Source organism: Colobus angolensis, unplaced genomic scaffold (assembly GCF_000951035.1).
Source record: "Colobus angolensis palliatus isolate OR3802 unplaced genomic scaffold, Cang.pa_1.0 Scaffold58, whole genome shotgun sequence".
In the NCBI taxonomy this organism is placed as follows: Eukaryota; Metazoa; Chordata; class Mammalia; order Primates; family Cercopithecidae; genus Colobus; species Colobus angolensis.
This window is the reverse complement of record NW_012119376.1, coordinates 2,186,822-2,210,829: the sequence shown is the minus strand read 5'-3', so window position 1 is coordinate 2,210,829 and position 24,008 is coordinate 2,186,822. Positions and strand designations below refer to the sequence as shown.

General features: G+C 38.7%; 1 protein-coding gene across 2 annotated transcripts in view; it reads right to left on the bottom strand.

Annotated features, from left to right (window-relative positions):
• The window catches only part of HIVEP2 (human immunodeficiency virus type I enhancer binding protein 2), a 198,165-nt gene that overhangs the window by 17,720 nt on the left and 156,437 nt on the right, over positions 1-24,008 (bottom strand). For both annotated transcript variants that reach the window (XM_011962045.1, XM_011962044.1), the window contains 3 exons: positions 14,963-15,057; positions 7,506-7,550; positions 941-6,513 (listed from right to left, as the gene is read on the bottom strand). In XM_011962045.1, coding sequence (XP_011817435.1) covers positions 941-6,127 — 5,187 coding nt within the window. In that variant the 5' untranslated portion in view covers positions 6,128-6,513; positions 7,506-7,550; positions 14,963-15,057. The remainder of the gene's footprint in view (positions 1-940; positions 6,514-7,505; positions 7,551-14,962; positions 15,058-24,008) is intronic.

Genomic DNA, 24,008 nt, shown 5'->3' with positions numbered 1-24,008 from the left:
GAAAATGAGCCTAAATTCTGTACCAAAAGGCCAGGAACTAGTTATATAAACTAAGGGCCACTAGGGATAAAATCAGATAAGAATGATAGTTTCCACTGAATAGATTCAACATTCTGTTAGATATATATTATATAAATACATATTTTATATATAAATATATATATACACATATGCACTCAGCACTCTGTGCAATGCTAATACTTAAAAGACATTCTATGTTTCGAAGTAGCAGTGAAAACAATCTATATTAATTAAGGAACTAGTCTCAAAAATTATTGAATGGTAACTGATATAAGTGAAAACATATTTTTAAATCCTCTATTTGCCTCCTTACTAATTTAGCAGAAATTTCAAAATGCCCCTTAATATTTTTATAATTTTGCATGGAAGGCATTGATGGTTCTTGTAGGAACAAACCAGCCAGCAACTTGGAAAAATAAGTTTTGAAGGAGATAGATGTCTCGTCAATGAGAGTAAGCTCTGCAGCATTTGCAAAGCTCAGTCCTCCATCCTCATTTTTCCTTTCAGTCTCCACTCCCTGCTCTACGGCCCACTTCACAATTCCTTGAATTCGTCACACCCAAAGAAAATTAGACCTGCTAGGTCACTCACAAAGGTCAGAAGGAAAATAACCCATGGGAATTAATCCCAGTGGTAGGATTTCATTTTTACATTTTAAAAGCATAAATGTAGGCTTTTCCTTCTGAAAATACAGAAAGTGACACTTTCAATATTTGGACCATGCCTGAGACCTCAGAATCAAGTGCAGTCAGTGGCTTCTTCCACTCCTAAGTAAGGCCAGACTTTCTGAGAATGTCCCCACACTGACCTTCGTTTTCCTTGTATTTTTTTTTTTTTTTGGCCTTATATCCTTCACTATGTAGTCTGCTCAGCAATCAAATCCACAATACAGAGTTCTTCCTAAAACAATATTTGTTACCTGAGTAAACTGCTTCCAAGCACTTGATGATGTAAGCTTGCCGGTTCCTGGCCTATGCATAGCAGCCAGAGTATAAATTTCTGCAGTGATTTTTTGCTTGGACCTCAGCAGAGCCAGCGTGGTCTTGGTGTTCAATCCTGATGGGTTTGGGTTACAGGAACTAATGCACCATGAAGCATAAACTGAGGATTTGAAGGTGGCCTGTTGCACATAACTGGGTTTTGTATAATTCAAGAAGCACCAACTCACAGTAGTCGTTGTCCGCAGACTGGGGAACTGAAGAATCTGCTGGAAATCTGCCATGTCCGTGAGAAGAAGAGTTGAATCTGCCACATTCCCACTGGGGGCAGAGGCCATGCGGACCAGCATGCCAACAGGCCGCTTGTGGCCCTTCCTTTCCTCTTCTGGCTGACCATCTCCCGCTGGTAATGAAGAACTCTGTGGGCTCATGCTCATGTCCGATGCTGTCTCATCGATATCTAATTCATCTGAAGATTCTTTGCTTTCAGAAGGCCCACTGGACTTCTGCCCCAGAAGTGGTGCCTGGGAACCAGAAAGCATCTCCTTGCTGGGTGGGAATGGCTCCCTGGAAGACGGGCTAACAGAAGGATAGTCTTGAGATGAGGAGGGTGACAGAGAGGAGAAGGAAGATGACCCCGACTGCAAGCCATCTTTTGGCTCAGAAGCACACCCTTGTCGAACCAGCTGGGGTTTCTGGGGGCGAGAGAGGTCCTTTTTGATGTCTGAGTTATTCAGCTCCACAGCACTAAGCTCCTCCACAATCTGTCCATACATCTTTTCTTCTTTGACCCTTTTCTGCTGCTTGGTTTCCATGAAGAGCTCCAAGCTACTGGCTGGAGAAAGCATTCGCTTGCTACCTCCCAGGGTGGCCACGCTGTCAGAGGTGGAAGGTAAACACAAGGGGATTGAGGATTCTAAGCCGAGGGGTAAAGTCTGAGGTGCTTTCCAAATGGGGTACTTCTCCAAGCCAGCATGCTGCCCCAGCACCTGGGCAATGTTGAATCCTATCCCTTGCATGGCTGCGTTGGTGACCAGTGTCCTTTGGGTCATATTCTCATCGACTTTGCATATGACAATGGCAGGGCTATTCTGCCCAAGTATCTGAGAAATGCTTGTGTACATGACACTTCCATAAGATGGTACGTGTGTTTGGATCCGAACAGGAACCACTGTTCCCGGGAGGGACTGCAAAGGCCCAGCATTTGCCGAGGCAAAATCTTCTTGAAGAACCTGCTCGGAGGGCGTTTCAGTTGACTTACTGCTCTGCTCTGATGGAAACTTTGGAAGAAGGTTCTTTGGGTGTAGCCCTGATGCTCCTGAATAACACGGGTAGGTCTGCTCTTTCGTGTGTGCATACTCAGCAGGTTTCTTTCCAGTGTTCCCTGCCACATGTTCTAAGGGATAGCTTGAATGGATTTCTGTCTGAAAAGAGGGCTTGCCATAGCTCTTCTGAGGGGGCTGAGCAAAGGGATGTGGGAAGTGCGCCTGCCACCAGGGAGGCTGCTGAGCTGGTAAATGAACCATACAAACTGTAGGATATTGAAACTGAAACAAGGCATTCTGGATTGGAGAAAATGGAATTGTCTCTTGATGTGGAAATAAGTGTGGCTGTTCAGGTAAGTGTTTGCTTGTCATATAGGATGTTGGTTGGATCAAGGGATTTCTCAAAGATTCCTGACTGTCCATGTGCATGATCTGTGATTGGGCCAGGTGCAGTGGCCCTGAGCTCAGCGGGGGACAAGGACCCACCACCTGCTTCCCTGGGTCCTCTTGCTGAAGAGGAGGCAGCACAGCAGGCAGGCCATGGTGCCACCCAGACCGGAGGCCGGCATGCAGGTGCTCCAGCTGCTCCTGCTTCACACTCTGATCCATGCTGGCCTCACCCTGGGCAATTTCTGGGGAGCCACTGAAGGAAGCTTGCCGCACCAGAAAGCATTTCTTCCTCTCCCTGGATGGTGATACCGTGGAGGCTGCCACTCCCGACACAGGAGCATGGGACAGATTCCCATAATCAAATGATTTGCTGCGAACTTCTGGGACTTCTGCTGGGTGAGGACAAGGCATCTGCTCTGATGAGCAGCGTCGCATCTCTTTCTGGTGGTGATGGCCTGGGACAGACAATGAGTATGAACCAACAGGGACAGTCAGAAACTCTGAATGCTTCCCAAACTCATCCTGCTTAGGAAGTGCAGAAAGCTTACTAGTTTCTTCTCTTTCAAAAGACATGGAGAAACTGGAGCTGTGAGACAAGTTGCTTTCTTGGCTGGGGCTGCGGGAGAGGCCTGTGCCTGTGGATTCAAAGCTGGACTCCCCTGAGGAGTGCTCCATATCGGCAAGTCGCAGACGCTTCTTTTTGGGTGGCAATTTCTCTGCGGGGAGCTGGGAAAGGGTCTCACTTCTCTGGGGCCACTGAAATTCTTCCACAGGCTTCTCTGGCTCTTTGCTCTGGGCTTCTTTTTCCTTCTCAGGTTTATCAGGCTCCTCGGTCACTCGAATCTCAGGAACCTGGATGTTGTGTTGCCGAACTAGCCTGGGCTGTGTGTGATAGGACGGCTGCTGCACCTGCTGAGATGGAGAGGGTTTCCCCCCACTTTCTGCACCATCCCCGGGTGGAGCCCACTCAGGACTCACTGGGGCTTCTGAAATCTCACTGTCACAAGTATCTGAAGGGGAAGGGGCTTTATCCTGTGTGCAAGCCACAAGTTCGGCTGACTCAGATCTTTCAAATGAATTGGGTCGGCTCAGCGAGTTGGTGTGCTGAATCACAGAAATCACATTTCCAGGAGGTTTCCTGCCCCCTAGGTCTGACATCTTGTCTGAATCAATGGCTGAAGGTGACTCCTCTGACACAAGAGATGGACTTCCAGGCTGCAGTTGGGGCCGACATGGGTCAAAGCGTTCCGTGTGACCATGAGAAAGGTTTTCGTGTCCAGCCACGGCAAATCCACTCCTGACTCCTTCCTGTATCTGCAGTTTGGGGTCATAATCGGAAGCCATGATGCCCATGGGAGTGCTTACGATGCTGCTGCAGATCATGGGGGTGTCCTCTTCATCCCCTACGCTCTTCTCTTTCCGGCGTTTCCTGTTTTCACAGGTAGTTCCAAATATGCTTGGTACTCCCTGCAATGGCACCACAGGATCCATGAAATATTCTCCACCATGTTTTAAAGAACTCAAGCAGGAAATGTCCCTGTAGCCTTGCTTTGGTGTTTCAGAGTCCTCCCACTTCTTATAGGGTTTCCGACAGATGTCATAGTCATACGCAACCCTGTCCCCAGGAGACAATTTCTTTTCCTTCAGGGATGAACTGCTGACTCCCTTCAACATCCTGCCATGGTGCTCGACCTCCACATGGCCCTCCTGTACCGAAGGCAGTTCAAATGCTGCTTGTCTTCTTAGCATGCGCTGAGGAGGTATGCCCACGGTCCCTGGATAGAATACATCGTCGGAACCAGTCATCCTTTCATCAAATGAGTGACTTCCTCTCAAAGAAGGAGGAATAGTTAGATTAGTTGCTGAAGAAGTTGGCATTGAGTTGCTTCTAATAAGGGGTGAAGAGTCTACAGGAGCTTCTAAGAGAACCGGGTTACTGCCTTGGAAGTTTGCTGGATAAAGTTTTCCTTCATTCCTGATAGATGATGGAATAATCTGGGGTTGTCTAGACTCACTGTTGAACTTAGTGGATTTCAGCATGCTCGTTTGACTGGGGTCAACGTCTCCCTTGCTTGGGATCAGCTGTGAAACAGGATCTTCAAACATCTTGACATCTAACCTGGTGTTTACATGAGGTAATGGTTCCATTATGCCCTTCCTACCCATTGCAGCACGCTCCTGACTTGTGGTTGTAACACTGAGTGCATTTCTCGGACTAAGCCGACAGTATTTTCCAAAGATGATTTCTTCATAAGACTTTGCATTTGTGTTGGGAGGGCTTATTTGCTGCTCAGCACTTTCTGAGCGAGAAAAGTAACCAGAATCAGTGCTTCCTTTACTGTGCGGGCTCAGAAGGTTGAGCGATGGCTCAGAATCTTGTCCTTTTTTCTCTGACAGTCTTAGTGCAAGTTTCTGTTTGACTGTGTGCGAATCATCAGCCTTAGTATTTAAAGATGGATTTGGTAGCATATCAGGGCCAATATACTGAGAGGTTTCGTTAGGGAGAGGAATCCCACTTTTAGGAATAATCAAAATCGGCACCTTCATTGGACCTCCCAGTGATTCTTCCAATGACCCATGATAGCCACCTCTGCTGGCAATGTCCAGTGGGATGGGTGGGCCAGGACTCATTTTGTCAGAAGCCTCGGCAAATAAAGAACTCTCCTCATCTGTGTCTGTACTCTGTTCACCATCTGAATGTATTTCTGCTTCTACATCAATAAAACCAGCCTCTAGGTCCAATTTAGATACAGCTGACTCTGTGAAAGGTACTAATCCTGCCTTAATTGCATGGGCATGTGACTTCCTGTGCTTGTACAAATTGCTCTTTGTCTTGAAAGAGAAACCACAAGGTATACATGGATATGGCCGCTCCCCAGTATGGGACCTGATGTGTTTTTTCAGTACACTAGGTTTGGCACACGCTCTGCTGCAGTAAGGGCAAATGTACTTGCCAGGCTTTTTGGGTTTGTGCTCTTTCTTGTGAGCTTCTTCTGCCTGTTCGATACTTTTCTGGGAGTACTGGCTATAAGCAGGGTTCAGACTTGAAATCTTTTTTCTAGGATAACCACCACTGTGGCCATGTATAGGAAAAGGAAATAAGTCCTCGGAGGCAACGGATGGCAAAGGGCCAGGGAAAAGCCACGGAGGACCTTCGAGGCTCTGATGTGGCTTGGTGCTGTGCATGACCCCCTGTGGCAATGAGTGCTGAGGGAAAGAGAGTGAGTGTTGGCATGAGTAAGGACTTGGACGATGCGGTGGATATTGCTTCTCTGTGACTTGCTGCACCACTTCACTAGGGGAGGCCAGTTTCCCAGAACCAAACAGTTGTGCTGATGCTGTGTTTCCGATTTGCTCAGGCTCTATTTGTGGTTGCCGCTGTCCTTCTTGACTGCCAAAAGTGCTCATCTTAATAACAGCCGATTGTTCCTGTCTCCATCTACCTGATGCTTTATCAGTTTCTCCAGACCTTGAGGTAGCCTTTTGTCCTAGAGCTGTGTCCCCAGTGTCCATTTTGTTACACAAGGTCTTAAGTGCTAGTTCCCCTGAAAGCAGTGCAGACTCATGGAGTATCTCCAAATCTGTGCTTCTTAAAGCTTGGTTGCTTTCATGTTCCAAGGGGTCTGCAAACTTGCTGATTGCTCCTTCTCTTTGGAACCTTCCACACGCACACCTCAGTCAATGGGCATTAGATAGTAATGTCCTTGGACCAGGGCTATAACACAGTTCTCTCCATTGTAGAAATGTCCATCCAAAAGCTAAGTGCAAATCTATAAAGATTTCTTACGGCATTTGAAAATTTTCAACTAGGATGAAATTGGATGATGAATAGTCTAGAAGAAATTTTGCCCATCAACTAGAGCAAAGTTCAATTGCCAGTTTCACTATGATAAAATGACCTGAAGAAAAAGAAAATACAAAGATATTGTCATAACAGTTCCAAATAAGAAACCAAAAATAAAACCTAACTAACCAACCAGAAATTAGATAAATTTGAAATGCTTTTTACTCCAAGGAATTATTTTTACTGAGATTACATTAATTCCACAATTCAAATATATTAATTTCAAACTCAGCGTTAAGTCATAAACATAAGTCTCTTCCATGTTTGAATTTTGGTCACTCTTTTAAATACTTTTTAACTTTAGAAAAATATCCTTGATGGATATTATCTACAAAAGTGTAAGATTTTAGAAAACCCCATTAAAAAAATTAGAGCTATTCCTAACCAAGTTTTATGATTTGTATGCCAAAGTGTATTACATATCTCTATATAGGGATATGTTTTATAGCTTAATACAAAAAATACGTGGCCAGGCAGGGTGGCTCACTCCTGTAATTCCAGCACTTTGGGAGGCTGAGGCAGGTGGATCATGAGGTCAAGAGACCGAGACTATCCTGGCCAACATGGTGAAACCTCGTCTCTACTAAAAATACAAAAATTAGCTAGGTGTGGTGGCATGCACCTGTAGTCCCAGTTACTCGGGAGGCTAAGGGAGGGGAATCGCTTGAACCCGGGAGGCGGAGGTTGCAGTGAGCCGACATCATGTCACTGCACTGCAACCTGGCAACAGAGCGAGACTCCATCTCAAAAAAAAAAAAAAGGTATATATTAATATAAATATAAATATAACATAGTATACATATAAGCATACATATATAAAATACATGTTTTATAAAATTCATAAAGTATTATATATTACTATAAAGTATAGGTTTATTTTACAGCTTAAAATCAGTGATTAGTAAAATGACATCAAGGCTATAAAAATCAGATGTCACAGAACTTTGGAAAAGATAAAAGGGTGCATCTAAACAAAACAACTATAAAGTCTTCTTAATATGGAAAACAAAGCATATTTCTAGGGCAGTTTAAAAATGAAATGATTACCTGAACAGTTTAGAGCTCTCATGGGCATGATTGTCCTGACGCTTCCTGGATACAAAATAAATGCAGTTAGGAAAAATTGTTCTATTAAACCATACCATTGATATATACAAATACAAATTCCAATTTCCAGTTCATTATACAAAGGGTTCACAAAGCTATGTACCCTAAAACAAAAGCAAGAAACTGCTTCAGAAAGCATTACACTAGAAGAGAAGAGTAAACCTTATATTGACACTGTGACTCAAAAATAACTCAGAGAAAATATTATAAAAACATCATGGTAATATTTTCTAAGATATGCGATTATTATATATCAAACATCTTAGTTATTTAAATGTAATCAGGCTAGTTCTAATTCCCTAGATACTAAAAGTTGAGAATAGTGGGCATTTTTTGTTTTGTTTTTTGAGACAGAGTCTCACTCTGGTGCCCAGGCTTGAGTACAGTGGTGGAATCACTGTTCACTGCAGCCTTGACCTCCCTGAGCTCAGGCGATCCTCCCACCTTAGGCTCCCAAGTAACTGAGACTAAAGGTATACACCACTAAACCCATCTAATTTTTGTATTTTTTGTAGAGATGAGGTCTTGCCATATTGCCCAGGCTGGTCTCAAACTCCTGGGCTCAAGCAATCTTGGTCTCCCAAAGTGTTAGGATTATAGGTGTGAGCCACCTCACCTGGCTGAAAATAGTGGGTTTTTTTTGTTTAGTTTTTTTTTTTTTTTTCTGATAGGTTTGAATGTTTATGTTTAAAAAGAATAAATTTCCTTTTTAGGAAATTTACATAATGGCAAAGTGGAGAAGTCCTCTAGATGAGGGCCTATGACTCAGGAAGACTTGACAACCAAGTAATCGTTCAATTTTAAGTGAATACTCAACTTCCTTAAGGCAGTGTTCAATAAGGTACCCAGAGGGTTCTGAGAACTTCAATGATAAACTGTATCAACTGTCATAAAACCTCAGATGCTTCCTTGATAGGCAATGTGTCAGTTTATCAAAATAAAAAAGATCATACACATTGACCTAGAAATTCCACTGCTGGAAATCTATCCTTACAGGTGTCCTTGTACAAGCGCACACTAATATATGTACAAGAACTGCTTAAATAAATTATGGCTCAATTATAAACTGAGGCATTTGAAATAAAGTATAGCTATAAGTGCCAATATAGAAACTTGTTCAGGGAATAGTAACATTAAATGCAAGAAAAGCTTATTGCACCCTAGTATGAAGACATATTGTTAATCCTATGGGTGAAAAAGAGGAACAATTGATCAACAGAACATTCCTGTGAGGATGCCAGGCAGCATGGACACCAGCCTGATCAACATAGAGAAACTCCGTCTCTACTAAAAATACAAAAAATTAGCTGGGCGTGGTGGTGCATGCCTGTAATCCCAGCTACTTGGGAGGCTGAGGCAGGAGAGTTGTTTGGACCCGGGAGGCAGAGGTTGCAGTGCGCCAAGATGGAGCCATTGCATTCCAGCCTGGGCAACAAGAGCAAAACTCCATCTCAAAAAAAAAAAAGTGGAAACTGGGATTCAGAGGAAAAGCAAAAAAAGGATTTTTACCTTTCACCTCATAACTTTCAGTAAGTTTAATTTTTGTTTATTTTTCTTAACATGAGCATGTTTATCTTTTTAAATAAAATACCGGTTAATAATTTTTAAAAATGCTACCATGCAGATGTACTGCAGATTCCTAAAGCAAAACTCAAATAGCAGTCTTACTTCCGTGGGCAATTTTCTCCCTAACATAGAATTTGACTGTGATGATGATGATGACAGAAGTTGCACTTTGAAAGGGAAAAAGCACCTGGAAATTCCCACAGGAACAGTAAGTCTTTGGGTGAGAAATCAGTATCCCCCAGATATTTGTAGTAAGACATCTGTACTCCAAGATTCCTTCTGTTAATGGCCATGAAGCCTAAGAGATTTGTAAAACAGCAGTCAAAAAAGTAAACAAAGATATTAATTTCAGTTTGCTAAAAAGTTTTGCTGTTGGATTTAATTTTTTGCTGCGCAATAATCTTCTATAGCATCCCTCTATAGGAAATGAGGCAAAAACTGAAGCAGAAGTGATGGCCTCATAATATTCCAATGCAAATTTACCTCTGTCAATTCCAGGAACCATGCTAAGAAGAAGAAGACATAATGTTGATTCTGATTTGGCTGACTGTGTTTAATTAACTAAATATTTAAGGTTCATGTAGACACAGCCTCTGTCAGATTTGCCGAGGTAAATAATATCCTCTAAAATGGAAGTATGCTACACTTCCAATTCAAGACAAGCATGTGTGAATCCTCAATTAGGACTCAGAGTTTGAAGTGAATAATTTCTAAGTTACTCTTCAGATTTAATATTGTATCATGGTATTGATCTATGCATGCAGTTCCACTGTTAATTATAACAATGATAATGGCTGTCATTTACTATATATTTACTATGGGCTGACACATACTGTTAAAGAGTTTCATGTACATTGTCTTATTTTATCTTCATTATACCCCTATGCTAAGGGTATTATTACACCTATTTTACAGTTGAGAATGATTCTTAGAGAGGTTGGGTTTCAGAACCAAAATTCAGATCTAAATTTGATGACTTCTAAGTCTAGGAGGACTCACCACCATTCTCCATTAAGTTTTATTCCAACTTAAAATAACACATCTTCAATAATATCTTCACCTAAATATTTTCACTTAACTTTAATATGTGAAATGTCTCAACTTTTAATGGTTCTAAGAGAATATAAATGAGCTCTGCATGTTTGTAGTACAAAATAATGGCCCCAAAATGCCATTTCCTAGAAATAAAAAGTCCATAATTTAAATAATGTTCAAAATATGTATATTAAGTATTAATGAGAACAGCTTCTTGTAAGACTGTAATAAAGTCTCATGACAGACTGTTTTCTTTTGTTCTTTGAAAGTCATTACTTTTTTTTTTTTAGAGGAGGGGTCTCACTTTCTTGTCCAGGCTGGACTCAAACTCATGGGCTCAAGGGATCCTCTGGCCCCTGCTTCCCTAGTAGCTCCCAAGCCACTGTGTCCAGCTTGGAAATCATTAGTTTTAAGGAAAATAAGAACCTTACAAGTGAAAATCAGGTATGTATCATTTTACATCTTTTGGTTGACACAGAATATATAATTTTGCTCAAAACATAAACTTCAGGGGCTGGGTATGGTGGCTCATGCCTACAATCCTAGCACTTTGGGAGGTGGAGGCAGGTGGATCGCTTGAGCTTAGAAGTTCGAGCCCAGCCCTGGGCAAAACTCCATCTCTACAAAAAAATACAAAAATTAGCCGGGTGTGGTGGCATGTACCTGTAGTCCCAACTACTCAGGAGGCTGAGGTGGGAGAATCACTTGAGCCCAGCAGGTCGAGGCTGCAGTGAGCTATGATTGCAGCACTACACTCCAGCCTGGGGAACAGAGTGAGACTCTATCTCAAAACAAACAAAAAAACAAAACAAAAACAGCATAAACTTCAAGTAGTAAGTACATACAATTTTATAAAAAACAGGGCTGGAATAATTTATTTGATAAGTTATTCCATAAAATATAATGTTTTCACTTAGCAATGAGGTAATACCTTTATAAATCAGACATTTAATTTTTATGGTTTAAAATAATAAAACCATTCTTAGACACTAAGGGCATATCATCTAGTAGACGTATAAAATAAAATTCAGAAATAATATTCTGCTACCAGAGAATACACCAGAAGGTGAAAAAAAGTGACTTACGTAAAATTCAAAATCAGATATCCCATGGTCAGAACAAAACATGTCTAGACCATTAAGTTAACTGTTTAATTTTTAGGAGAAGGAGGATAATCAGAAAAAAAGTCTTATCTATCATTTTATTTTAAAAAATCAATTTTGCTAAGTTTAACATAGGATCTTTCTATATTCCAACAGCACTTATTATCCAGAAAGGTTTTAAGATTCAAAGCATTAACTCAATTATGCAAATAGCTTCTGTCAAGAAAATCTCTTCCTTCTAAATTTCTAAGACAAGCCTATCCAAGATGCCCAACCATTTTACCAGGAAGCTAGATGATATCCCATGCCATGCTTTCTCTCCTGGGTTGTGCCGGAAGAGCGTCCATCTTTGTACTTAAGCTGGAGGTCCCAGCCCTATGGGGATCCCTCCTCTGATTCACAATGTCTAGTTTTACACTTCAGTGGAAGACTTACTAGGGAACTAGAAATCATGCTTATTTCACATGAACCTTTCTCATTTGATTTGAAACATGTTTGAGGATGTCTTTTTCTCTCTAACACTATCCTTGGGGAGCCTTTGACTAACTACTGCTATAAAATCACGTCTCTTCTTGGAGTTTCTGAGACATACAGAGAAAGGTAGGTGGGAGAGAAAGTGAGTGATGGCCTCTTTTTGGATTTTATTGATCATATTTATGAACCATTAAAAATATGAACTATTCGTATTAGTCATTTTTCTACAGCTGCTTTATCCTGGAAACTGAAAAGATTCTGCAATGGAAATTGCATGCATCATAATCTGTTAATGAACATAGCATGACTTTCTCTTTAAAAATGAGCAGGATTTGGGAGGGTTTGAAAGTTTCTCTGCTACTCCACTCAAATTATACTGAGGAAAAGAAATTCACTTTAAAAACAATTGGGCTTTCCAAGTTTAATTCAAGGTTAGATAATGGCATTTGTCTTGTTTTATTAGGTGACACTTTTACTAAGCAACCTAACTCTTCCAAATGACATAAATTCGTGAGCTTGCATTTTATTACTAAAATGTATAAAAATGCTTATAGATAAGAAAACATTTTAATCAGTATGTTAGAGAATACTTATATTAAATGAATATAAGTATTCATTTAATATTTAATGAATTAATATTAAATTATTAATATTAAATGAATCATTAAGTTATTAAATGAATCATTAAGTCTAGGAAAATACTTTCTTTGGACTTCATAATATTATTATAAATCATTAAATGTACCATTGTATCTACCTGCAATTTTAGTTTAATTTCTTCAACAGAGATCTACTTAGAACTATAAAGATCTATAGTAATATGGTTAATTATAGCTACAGAATTTCTCTATGACTGTGTAGAGTCAATTCATTTTTCAGATTCTCTAATAGTCCATTAAAAATATATACCAGGTTTCCTAATCAATTGATACATCAAAAAATGCAGTAGGAGAGTAATTCTCATATGCAAATAGTGAGTTATCACTTTATTCACTGATATTTCCTTTTATGGTAACCAAACCCACACAAAGTCATTTTTGGCACCCACTGCCAACAAAGGAGCGGAATTCCAAATACAGTTTTGCATTCACAGTTAAAATTTTCTCTAGTGGGTTTTGAGTGTTATGAAAGGAGTAAGATAATTGACTGGAGAATAAAACTCAGGGGATATGACTCTGGGTTTCCTGTGGATACTGCTACAGCCCACAGGAGTCCTCCAGTCAATAAAGACAGACATTGTCTGGCAGGCTCATCATACTCTTCAGAGGGGGATCATGTGAAAAAAGAGATTACCTCTGCATGGCTATTTCAGTGGTAATGGAACTAAAGGAACTAAAGGAACTGAAGTGAAAGAAAATATCACAGGAAAGAGCTGGCATTCTTCTAGAAGTGTGCCCTCTCCTTTGGCCACTCTTCAGAGTCCCACTCAAATAAGTTTGGTACCCAGTTAAATAATGTCCTCAGACAAGCTCCCAAAGGAAAGACGCAGAAACAGCCTCCTGGATGGACCTCCTCAGAGGTCTCTTCAGGATAACGACTGGGTGGGATTGGCAGGAAGACAGGCTTGCTCTGCAGAAGAATAAAGACCTACAGTACCCAAGGTTGTCAATCTGGGATCTTTTGCTTAGAAAAACATTATCTCAGAAAAAACTTTACCTCAGGAAATTAGTCATTACTTGAGTGGTGGCAAAAGTCAAGTGAGCATTAAATAATGACATCCTAAATAATGACAGTATAAAATGACTGGCAGCAAACACAGCTTCTCCACTTCCAACATTTAAAAAATAAAACATTTTTTAAAATGTAAATGGTCACTTGCTCTTTTCTTGAGGATTTGGTGGTATGACACTTATAAACATTTGGTCTTTTCTTGAGGATTTGGTAGTATGACACTTGTAAACAAAATATGTGTCTTATGGTAATAATTAGTCAACGACATTTTAGAAGGGACATCATTGTGTTTGTTATTAAAATGCCATAGATCAATTGTAAAATCTTTAAAAAATGCATGAACACCTCAGGGCATCGTAGTTGTAACACTGATCCCACGAGTCACTTAGACACTCATTGCCCAACCACCGCTCACAGCATATAGGCTCAGAGAGTATGGGATGAGGGGAAAAAGGAACTACCAAGAAAGAAGGCATGACGAGTGCCAGAGTCCAGCTGAATAAAGACTTATTTCCACAGGAGGATTTTTTAAAGGTGCCTTCCTGAGAGCCAAATTCATTATAAAGGCTTCTTTTAGTAAAAATTCCCATAACAACCTCAGTTCCCTCCAAAATGAGCAAGTTGCCACTATATGGAGAAAACTATATTATATACAATCCTGCCAAGCAATACAGAAAATTTTTGGAGAAAAGTAAAAATATTGTGATGATCATCCTCTAATTTGATGTAATTAAAATCTAGTTTAATATTTAAAACCTAATGAGAAACGGTCATATTTTTCAATGTGGGCTGCAATGCAGGCATCATCGCATATGTTTGTAGAGTTTGCCTATTTAGTCAAGATATTTATGATTTATTTTGACTACAGCATGCTGCTTTTAATATTTTGTCATACCTTTTAAAATAATTTTTTAAATTGTGATTTCACCTTTCTACTGAGATATTTTCTCATTATATAGCAAAAGTTATTAGGATTTACTAAGTAGAGTCTCACATGAAAATAAACTTTGTCAGAAATAAATTCTGTGAAATAAAGCTATTTTAATTATAACAATGATAATTAATTATAATTAAGACTGGTGGGCTGGGCGCGGTGGCTCACGCCTGTAATCCCAGCACTTTGGAAGGCCGAGGTCAAGAGATTGAGACCATCCTGGCCAACATGGTGAAACCCCGTCTCTACTAAAAATACAAAAATGAGCCAGGCATGGTATCAGGTGCCTGTAGTCCCAGATACTTGGGAGGCTGAGGCAGGAGAATCACTTGAACCCAGGAGGCAGAGGTTGCAGTGAGCCGAGATTATGCCTCTGCACTCCAGCCTAGCTAGCGACAGAGCAAGACTCCGTCTCAAAAAAAAAAAAAAAGACTAGTCTACTATGAAAAACAAAATATAACAAAACAATACTTTTCTCTCTAGATGGAAAATATATTGTTTCCTCCCTGATTTGATGACAAAATCAGTTTATATATGAGCCCATGGTAGGCCAAAACAGCTTTTCAAGTTTAATGTAACAAGAGAATAAGAATAAATAAATTTTAGTTACTAACCTGTTATCCACATATCAAAAAACTGCATCACAACCGTCTTTGATTTCCAAGATGCCAACTCTCCTCACAGGAACTCATGCACAACTTCTGGGAATCTAAAAGATGAAGAAGAAGATTTAAAAGATGATGACACCTGTAATGAATTTAATAAGCATGCTCATTCTTCTTCACTCACAGAACCTACCTTCCTTTAGGAAAGAAAATTTGGGCTGGATCTCTCAAGAAGCTATTTCCCCCCCACAAGAAAGGATTTCCTTTCTTTTAACATAGTTTAAATCTTTTGAATAAATACTTGTATTTAAAAGGAATTCCCTGTAACAGTGAAATGCTAGAGTTAAAACTTCAAGTATCAGAACTAGAAATTGTGTCATTGTAGTCCATGATACAGTTCTGCCATAAAGCTGAGATTTCCAAAGAACATCTTTAGGTGTATCAGCAACTAAACTTCGCAGGTGAAGTCTTAGATAACCTCGTTGTAAATTTGTTTCTATAGTTTATTTCAGCAATGTTATAGTTTGTGCTAAAATTAAATTCTGAAATAGGAATCTAAACCCAACCAAAGCAAAATTCAGACTTTCCAAAGTCTAGTAAGTAATGAAGAAAGGAACTTTTCATATATAGAATTAATATTTATTCAAGTATGATCCAAAGAAATGCATGGAAGGTCAAACTACCTAATCCAAATAGATTAATCAATGATCTTAACAGAGTTTATCTCCCAGTATAAAAGACCTATTTAAAAATATTATAATGATACTCATAATTGTATATTTGTTATTTTTTAAAAAAATTGCTCTTTCTTCCTGACAAGTTAATACAAAACTCTCGTAAGAATAACTAAAGCATTAAACAACAGTTAAAATGTGCTTTCCTGCAGTACCACTTCATGTGAACATTCAAAGTGCTTAAAGGAAGTAGTTTGCTTTAGTTTCCCCCTCATTTCTGCACATCACTGCGGTAGCACTTCAGGACACCCTGTGCACTTGAGACATGAATCATTATAAGCAAGTAGGCCCACTCGGTTCCTCAAAAGACACAAAAGGTGCAAAAATAGCTTCTGCAATTGAAGGAAGAACCACGTCAGTAACCAGATGAATGTGGGTGGTCACATAAGATTCTGGTGCTGCAAAGGGCAAATTATTAAGCAAATGCTAGATTTATTTTCTTTTTTAAACTTTATTCTGCTTGCCTGAAATCAACGGTTTGCTGGTACCCAAAGTGACACCTGACAAGGTCTACTATTCTCAAAATTGAAACTTTCATCAATGCTAAAGAGCATGATTCATTAACATAGAAGGAATAGAGGTGATATCCTAAAAAAAATACACATTTTCTATAAGATAATTAACTGTAGGTTTAACACACTAAATATCACATCTTTTTAAAAAATCAAATAAAAGCACTTCAAAAAACACCACGAAAACTATAATCTAGTCTAAAGTAAAGCATGGCATTCCTCAAAAAAAAAAAAAGAAAAAAGAAATCACTGAGTTATTTTGTACTCCAAACAAAATACACCCAAGACATAAATGGGCCAAGGTTCTAAAGAGACAGATATTTATACGGAGCCTTAACTTGCAGTAGTCAACGACTACCTGTGACTGGTAATCTCACAGTCACCAAATTAAGAGGCAAGAAGGTAAAAGAAGAGCTTAATTTTCAGTAGGCCAGCCAATCTCCCTTCCCCTACAGAAATCATCACTCCTACCAGCAGCATCCACAGGCAAAACAGAGCACATCAGTGAGCCCCAACAAGCTGTGATGGGACAGCATTCCCAGTTCTGACTCGCTTTTCCACTCTTACTTTCTAAGATGATGGCTACTGGAAATGCTAAACATTCCTTTCATGACATGTACATGTATTTGAAATTATAGATTACAGATGATCCCCCTTTTTACCTGGTAAGAGGATTCAAAAATTGGTTCTGTTGCATCACTCATGACCTTTTAAATGTTTGGGTTTCTCTTGAAGAAGAGAATGGTAATCATGTTATACTTATCTTTACCTTACAGAAAGTTCCAGATAATTAGTGTGATTTTAAAGCAAAGATGCAAATGATATTAACATGAAAGATATGATATCAATTTCGGAATTTCTGCACAAATCATTTTGTTATAAATTGAAATCAGTAATGACCTCTACATGGGACTTGGTTATTGTTATTATTGAAATGGAGATATGGAGATGCCATCTCAGAAATTTATTTTTTGCATTAATTTTAAGTGAGTTTTTGTGTCTTTATTTCTCCATCAAAATAAAAGAAAAACCTTTTATCAAACAGCTCTTGAGAATGTATTATGACAACTCATGCTCCTATTCTTAAGAAATCAACAGTTTACATAGTATGTTATTAAAGAAATGGACTAAAGGAGGAAAGATGATTATTTCTTTAACTTTGCTTTTAGATTGTTAGATTCGTAAGAACTTACCAGGTAATGAAATCTTAATATTTAATAAAACAAACAAGTTTTCAGAAATAGTGCTAATGAACCTTGATAAATATCCCAAGGTCATTTAAAATTCCTTCCTAAATATGAAGTAAAAATTATATTTCACTTTACCACATACAGGATGGTTTTTCTGTCGACCTGCAGGTTGAAAGAGACCCTTGAAAATATTTTCCAATCCTCCATCTCCTATTTGTAATAAAAACTTGGAAGATTTGAGTATTACTGTTTCTATCCCAGTGGTTTCGCAGCCTTCCCATTCTTAGAAGAGAAAAAATCCTTGGCATAAGTTACTTGTTCTTGGATGCTTATGGGTTACTACTATTAAGCTAAGCAAGAGTCAAGCTACTGATTGATAGATGATAGATAGACATTTAAAAAATATCCATTGTTAGTGGGATTGTCTTTTTCCATTCTCTACTTTTCCAAATTGTTTCAAAACAAGTTATAAATGCTTTAATATGACTCTTACATGAATCTAGCAAGAGGTGAAGGTTTCATTGGCAGAACTTGCAAGTACCTCTCATCATCCTTGTTTTTTCTGAGGTTAAATAAATACACACTATATCACAATTTTAGGAGAAGAGCTGATAAGGTAAACCAGTTACACTTTAGATGAGCATTATTATAATTAAAAACAGTCATTATTGGCTGGGTGTAGTGGCTCACACCTGTAATCCCAGCACTTGGGGAGGATTGCTTAAGACCAGGAGGTTGAGACCAGTCTGGGCAACATAGCAAGACCCTATCTCTGCAAAAAAAATTTAGGCAGGTGTGGTGGTGTACATCTGTAGTCCCTGTTACTTGGGAGGCTGAGGTGAGAAGATCATTTGAACCCAGAGGTTTGGGGCTGCAGTGAGCTATAACTGTACCAGCCTGGGGGATAGAGTGAGACCCTGTCCCCCCCCCAAAAAAAAAATTCAAAACCACAACAATGAAAACAATTCTTATAAACTCAATGGAAAAATGGCAAATAGGAACTGGAAACAAGATATGATAGCTTTATTTCTCAGTAAAAAGGAGTGTTTAAGTATTACATGTTTAAAAGAATGAACACTACTCTTCACTAGAGAAGAGACACTTTACTCTTATAGTAGGGAATAGAAAAAATTCAAAAGTAGTGACTAAAGATGGGAGAAGAGCACTGAAAGAGATATCAGTGTTCAAGATATACTCCATCAATTTCACACGGTTTTTGTAGAGGCATCTTTTCCTCTCTACAAAAAAAAAAAAAAGACTCTAAATAGGCCCATTGTTCCACTTTGGAGTGCCTAGAGTGGCAAAGAGAGAAGAGGTTGGGAAGGACTAGAGAAGGCAGGTACAGGATAGACAATACACATACACACACACACGCACACACATACACACACACATTGACAGGATAACTATAAGCTAGATCTTTAGAAATATTTTTGATATAAAGGTAATGAATGAGGTTGGTGATGAAATGTAAAAAAGAAAACATGTTAAAGGGACATGACTAGGGAAAGAGAAACATGGTAGTTTTGGAACATGGGGCAATTCATTACTGGAACAACTCTGTAGAAGGTTTTGAAAAGTCAAGAAGGTACATGGAAAGAAGGATTCCCACAGAGTTTTCATAATAGGAGGCCGGGGCAAATTGAGTCCAAATTATCCAGAAACTGCCCATAAAAATGATACCAAAGCTACATATGGTCTATTGCTGATTCTCAGCAGGTAGTGCAGAAGCACAGAAAAGATAGGAAACAAAGCATTGCATAAATTAAAACTAGTGAAAACAAACAAAAACAGGTAATGTGCATTAGAGATTGTAACTTAAGCCTCTTAAAATAGGATTTCTGATTATTCTATGATACTTTAAGACATTTACTGAATGCCTACGATGTGCCAGAAATGGGCTACATTTACACAATACAGAAAAAGACAAGACAAGCACTGCATTTAAGAGCTCAGAGCTGGCTGGGTGTGGTGGCTCACACCTGTAATCCCAGCACTTTGGGAGGCCCAGGCGGGCAGATCACTTGAGGTCAGGACTTCAAGACCAGCCTGGCCAACATGGTGAAACCCCGTTTCTACTAAAAATACAAAAATTATGCTGGGCGCGGTGGCTCACGCCTGTAATCCCAGCACTTTGGGAGGCCAAGGCGGGCGAATCACGAGGTCAGGAGATTGAGACCATCCTGGCGAACACGGTGAAACCCCATCTCTACTAAAAATACAAAAAAGTTAGACGGGCATGGTGGCGGGCACCTGTAGTCCCAGCTTCTCGGGAGGCTGAGGCAGGAGAATGGCATGAATCCGGGAGGCCGCGGAAGTTGCAGTGAGCCGAGATCGCGCCACTGCACTCCAGCGTGGGAGACAGAGCAAGACTCCGTCTCAAAAAAACAAACAAACAAAAAAAAAAAAAACAAAACTTATCTGGGTGTGGTGGTTGGAACCTGCAATCCCAACTACTCGGGTGGCTGAGGCAGGAAAATCACTTGAACCCCAGGAGGCAGAGGTTTCAGTGGGCCGAGATCACACCACTGCACTCCAGCCTGGGCAACAGAGCAAGACTCCATCTCAAAAACAAATATAGAAACAAAACAAACAGAAAAGAGCTCAGAGCATCAGGAGGTCGTGATATTTGTGAATTCGTTCAACAAATGACATAAATATAAACAGATTACAAGGGAGATTGCAAGAGGGAATGGTCACTCCTTTCTGGAAAGTCAGAAAAGGTTTTCTAGATGTAACGACACTGAACTTCATATGTAAAGAAAACTATATATGCTAATATATAGAAATGCACAGTTATCAATGTTAGATTTAGAAACAAATACATTTGTCAGATGAAATAAAAATATAAGATTCTACCATTCTGGTTTCTCTATGGTTGTATATACTTTATTTTAGTGTGGTGGAACGTTGGTTCATGAGGATGCTTGGGGAATAAGGTGTTCTAGCTAATATAACCTTATGGCTAGGTAAAGACCACAGATAAATCATTTTTTGTTAAACATCTGGTAGTAATTTATTTTCAAAAGTAAGCTAGCTTTTGCCTTGAGTTAATTACAGTCTACTAACCATAGTTGAATCTTCCTTTGATGAATCGGGATCATATAGCGTTCTCTAGTCATTCTGCATCTTGGCTGTGCTTATCCGGTATTGACCACGCAAATTTCTCCCAACATGTGTCCTTAAAACACATATCATGTTTTCTAAGATAAGAGCTATAACCTAGGTTTGTTTTCTTGACCCAATTTGACACCACGTAAGTCATATACCTGACTAACTTGATTTTAGGAGCAAATATATAACTACAAACTTCTATTACTATTTAAATGTTTAGCTTATTCTAAATAATATAGGCAGTGTTTAGGGCTGTGGAATAATTGAGAAACCATTGAATTTAATCTATCAGGCAACTAACAAATGAACCAGAGAAGTCAAAAGACTTGCTTAGGGACCCACAGCTCATTATGATAGTTCTGGTCTGCAGCTTAGGTCTTTAAACTGTCAAGTCAATTATTTTCCATTATCCACACTACGTCCTCTTATTCAAAGTTTATTTATCTAACCCTACTGCAGAAATCGATTGAATGAGTAAAGAAGTAAAAAATGAAGAATAATTTTGAAATTGAAATGAGCAAAGATATGTATAATCCACAATCAAAGAAACAGAAAATAAGAGTAGTTAAGGACCAATGCTCCACTGAACTGTTTATCAATTTTTATAGTAAATAAAAATCAATTCAACAAAATTTTAATTTTTCCAAAATGAGTAAATGATAGAAAAATTAGAAGTAAAGATAATCAATTTCTACAAGCAGTGCATTATTTAGTATCGAAAGCAAAAATAATTACTTAATTTACAACCAATTTTCAGTATAAGCTATTTTCTAAGATTTTTATGTTCTTATAATGAAAATTTTAAAGTAAATATTTTAAGGAGAGTTATGAGATCATCTTCCTAAAAGCAAAGATAGCTCTTTCATTGAGAGTCAATGGAGGTAAGCCCCTTGTTCACAAAACCAAAATTTCACCTAGGAGACCTGTGAAGACATGGTAACACCAGCTCCATAGGCAATACTTCTGCTGCATTGGTTTTGCGAAAGGGCAGACCCAAGTAGATGTTTTGTATAATCAAAAATATTTTTTGTTTTCTCTTTTGTGATACATTTTCTCATTTTTATTTTTTTTCCGTCCCTTCAATTTCCTCTATCTTATTCCTTAATATGATGGTAGGTAAATAACTACTTCTAGCCAAGCCATCTTAAACATTTACTCTTTAACTAAATATTTGGAGAGACAGGGATAAAAGCAAATAAGGTTTATTTGACTACCATACTCTAGTGAGAAGTATGTATGACACAACAAAGTCATAATTCCAATGTATTGTTCTCTCAAGTTTTATCGTTTACAATGCTTATGTTTACTATTTGGTTGCTGCAGATATACATAAATAAGGTCATGATTCTCCAATTTTCTTTTTACTCCTAGGTATGCCAAGACTAGCATAAAGAAAGGCCGCTGTTAACTTTGGATTATGTACACAAAGAGAACAGAGAAATCAAATCATAAAATATGCATTATGTTCATAAGTATTCATATAACAGGTTGACCTTGCCTGAAGAAAATCCATTTTTGAGGGAAGATCCTCCTGCATCAGTGGAAATAATACCCAAAGCAATGAAAGCACAGCTGAAAATTTGAATTGCATCCCACATTTCATGCTACAAATGATTCTCAGATGTGATGAAAAAGAAAATTGTCTTCAGTCTACCTATAGTAGGTCTACACACAATAAAAATCCCTCAAAAACAAATCAAGGCAAAGCCTATGACATATCATATAACCTAATCAGACAGACCCTATCTACTTCTAATAACTGAGCTGCTGAAAGAATCAATTCTATTTCCTCTCTTGACAATTTTCCTAGAGAGTAGGGAAATTGGTCTGTGTGCCTGTGTAGAGATATACAACCTCAGGAAACCAAAGAACAAATCTGGACTCACACTGTCCCAGGTTCTATAAGGTACATAGGGTAAGTGGATACTATCTCTCAAGACTTCAGAAATTGACATGAGGTTAGCACACAGCAAATAATCTGAACATCAGTTGTTGTCAGAGCTTAGGAACCATATGATCAAAAATGGCTTGAACAACCAGGAAAGACTAGACAGAGGGAAGGGGCTCAAGTGGAAGCCATGATTTACACAAATGAGTTAACTAGATAAAGCTTTATTATTACCTGTGCTACATGGTTATTCAGGTACCTCCTTGACATTTTGATAAACTGTGAATGGTATTCATATTTTTTGTCTCATCTCGGAATATATCATTGCTTACAAAGTTTAAGGCTAAAAAAATTCAAGTTTGAAGCAGGCATTTATAAGATCCTATTGGGCAAATTCTGTCAGGCAATTCCAGAATTCCATCTGCAGGCTTATTCACTCAGTCAAATTACATTTTTTCCAAAGCTCATATATACTAATGTGATGAAATAAAATATTGCTAAAATGCAACCTTCATATTTCTTTGTTTGAATCCAGATATTACTGTCTCGTTTACCAAAAAAATCCCCACATACGTATAAATTTAAATCAATTTCAATGACACCAAGTAAGAATTAAAAATAGTGTGCATGTGTAGGATCACGATAAATGAGACAACACTCTGCTTTCAAAGAGCTTACTGTCTAACGAGTAAGGAAAGCATATGAACAATAAGCTATGAAAGCAACAGAGGCATGAAATGGTGTTGTGAGTATACAAAGACAAGAGATTGCTTACAAATGCTGCATTTAAGGAGCACTATCTTAGATTTTGAAAGAAGGCTCAGATTTGCAGGCAGAGATGTATTTAATGTAAGGTTATTATTGTGACATAGACAAGAGAAGGGGTGTTGGAGAAACAGTCTGTGTGCCTAGAACATTAGGCAGACTGAGGTGATGGTGGTGGCAGAAGGCAAAGAACTTTAGTTGGCAGACACGGAGAGACATCAGTGGTTCTGAGAAGACAACTGCCACAGTCACAGAGACACTTTAGAAAGCTATTATATCCCATCTCTTTCCATCCCTTTCAGGCAAACTCTGCAAATGTATAGCCCGAAAAAGAATCAAGATTAAGAAGAAGTTTGTTTTAAGGCAAGGAGACTTGGAGCAAAGGAGGAAAAGATACAAGTAATAAGATAATGGAATAAACTCTTTTAAAAATGGGATACTATGCAGCCATAAAAAAGAATGAGTTCATGTCCTTTGCAGGGACATGGATGAAGCTGGAAGCCATCATTTTCAGCAAACTAATACAGGAACAGAAAAATACTGCATGTTCTCACTCATAAGTGGGAGCTCAACAGTGAGAACACACAGACACAGGGAAGGGAACATCACACACCACGGCCTGTCAGTAGGTGGAGGACAAGGGGAGGGAGAGCATTAGGACAAATACCCAATGCATGCGGGGCTTAAAACCTAGATGACAGGTTGATAGGTACAGCAGACCACCATGGCACATGTATACCTATGTAACAAACCTGAACATTCTGCACATGCATCCCAGAATTTAAAGTAAAATAATAAATAAATAAATAAATAAATAAATAAATAAATAAACATTTCATTAAAGAATGAATG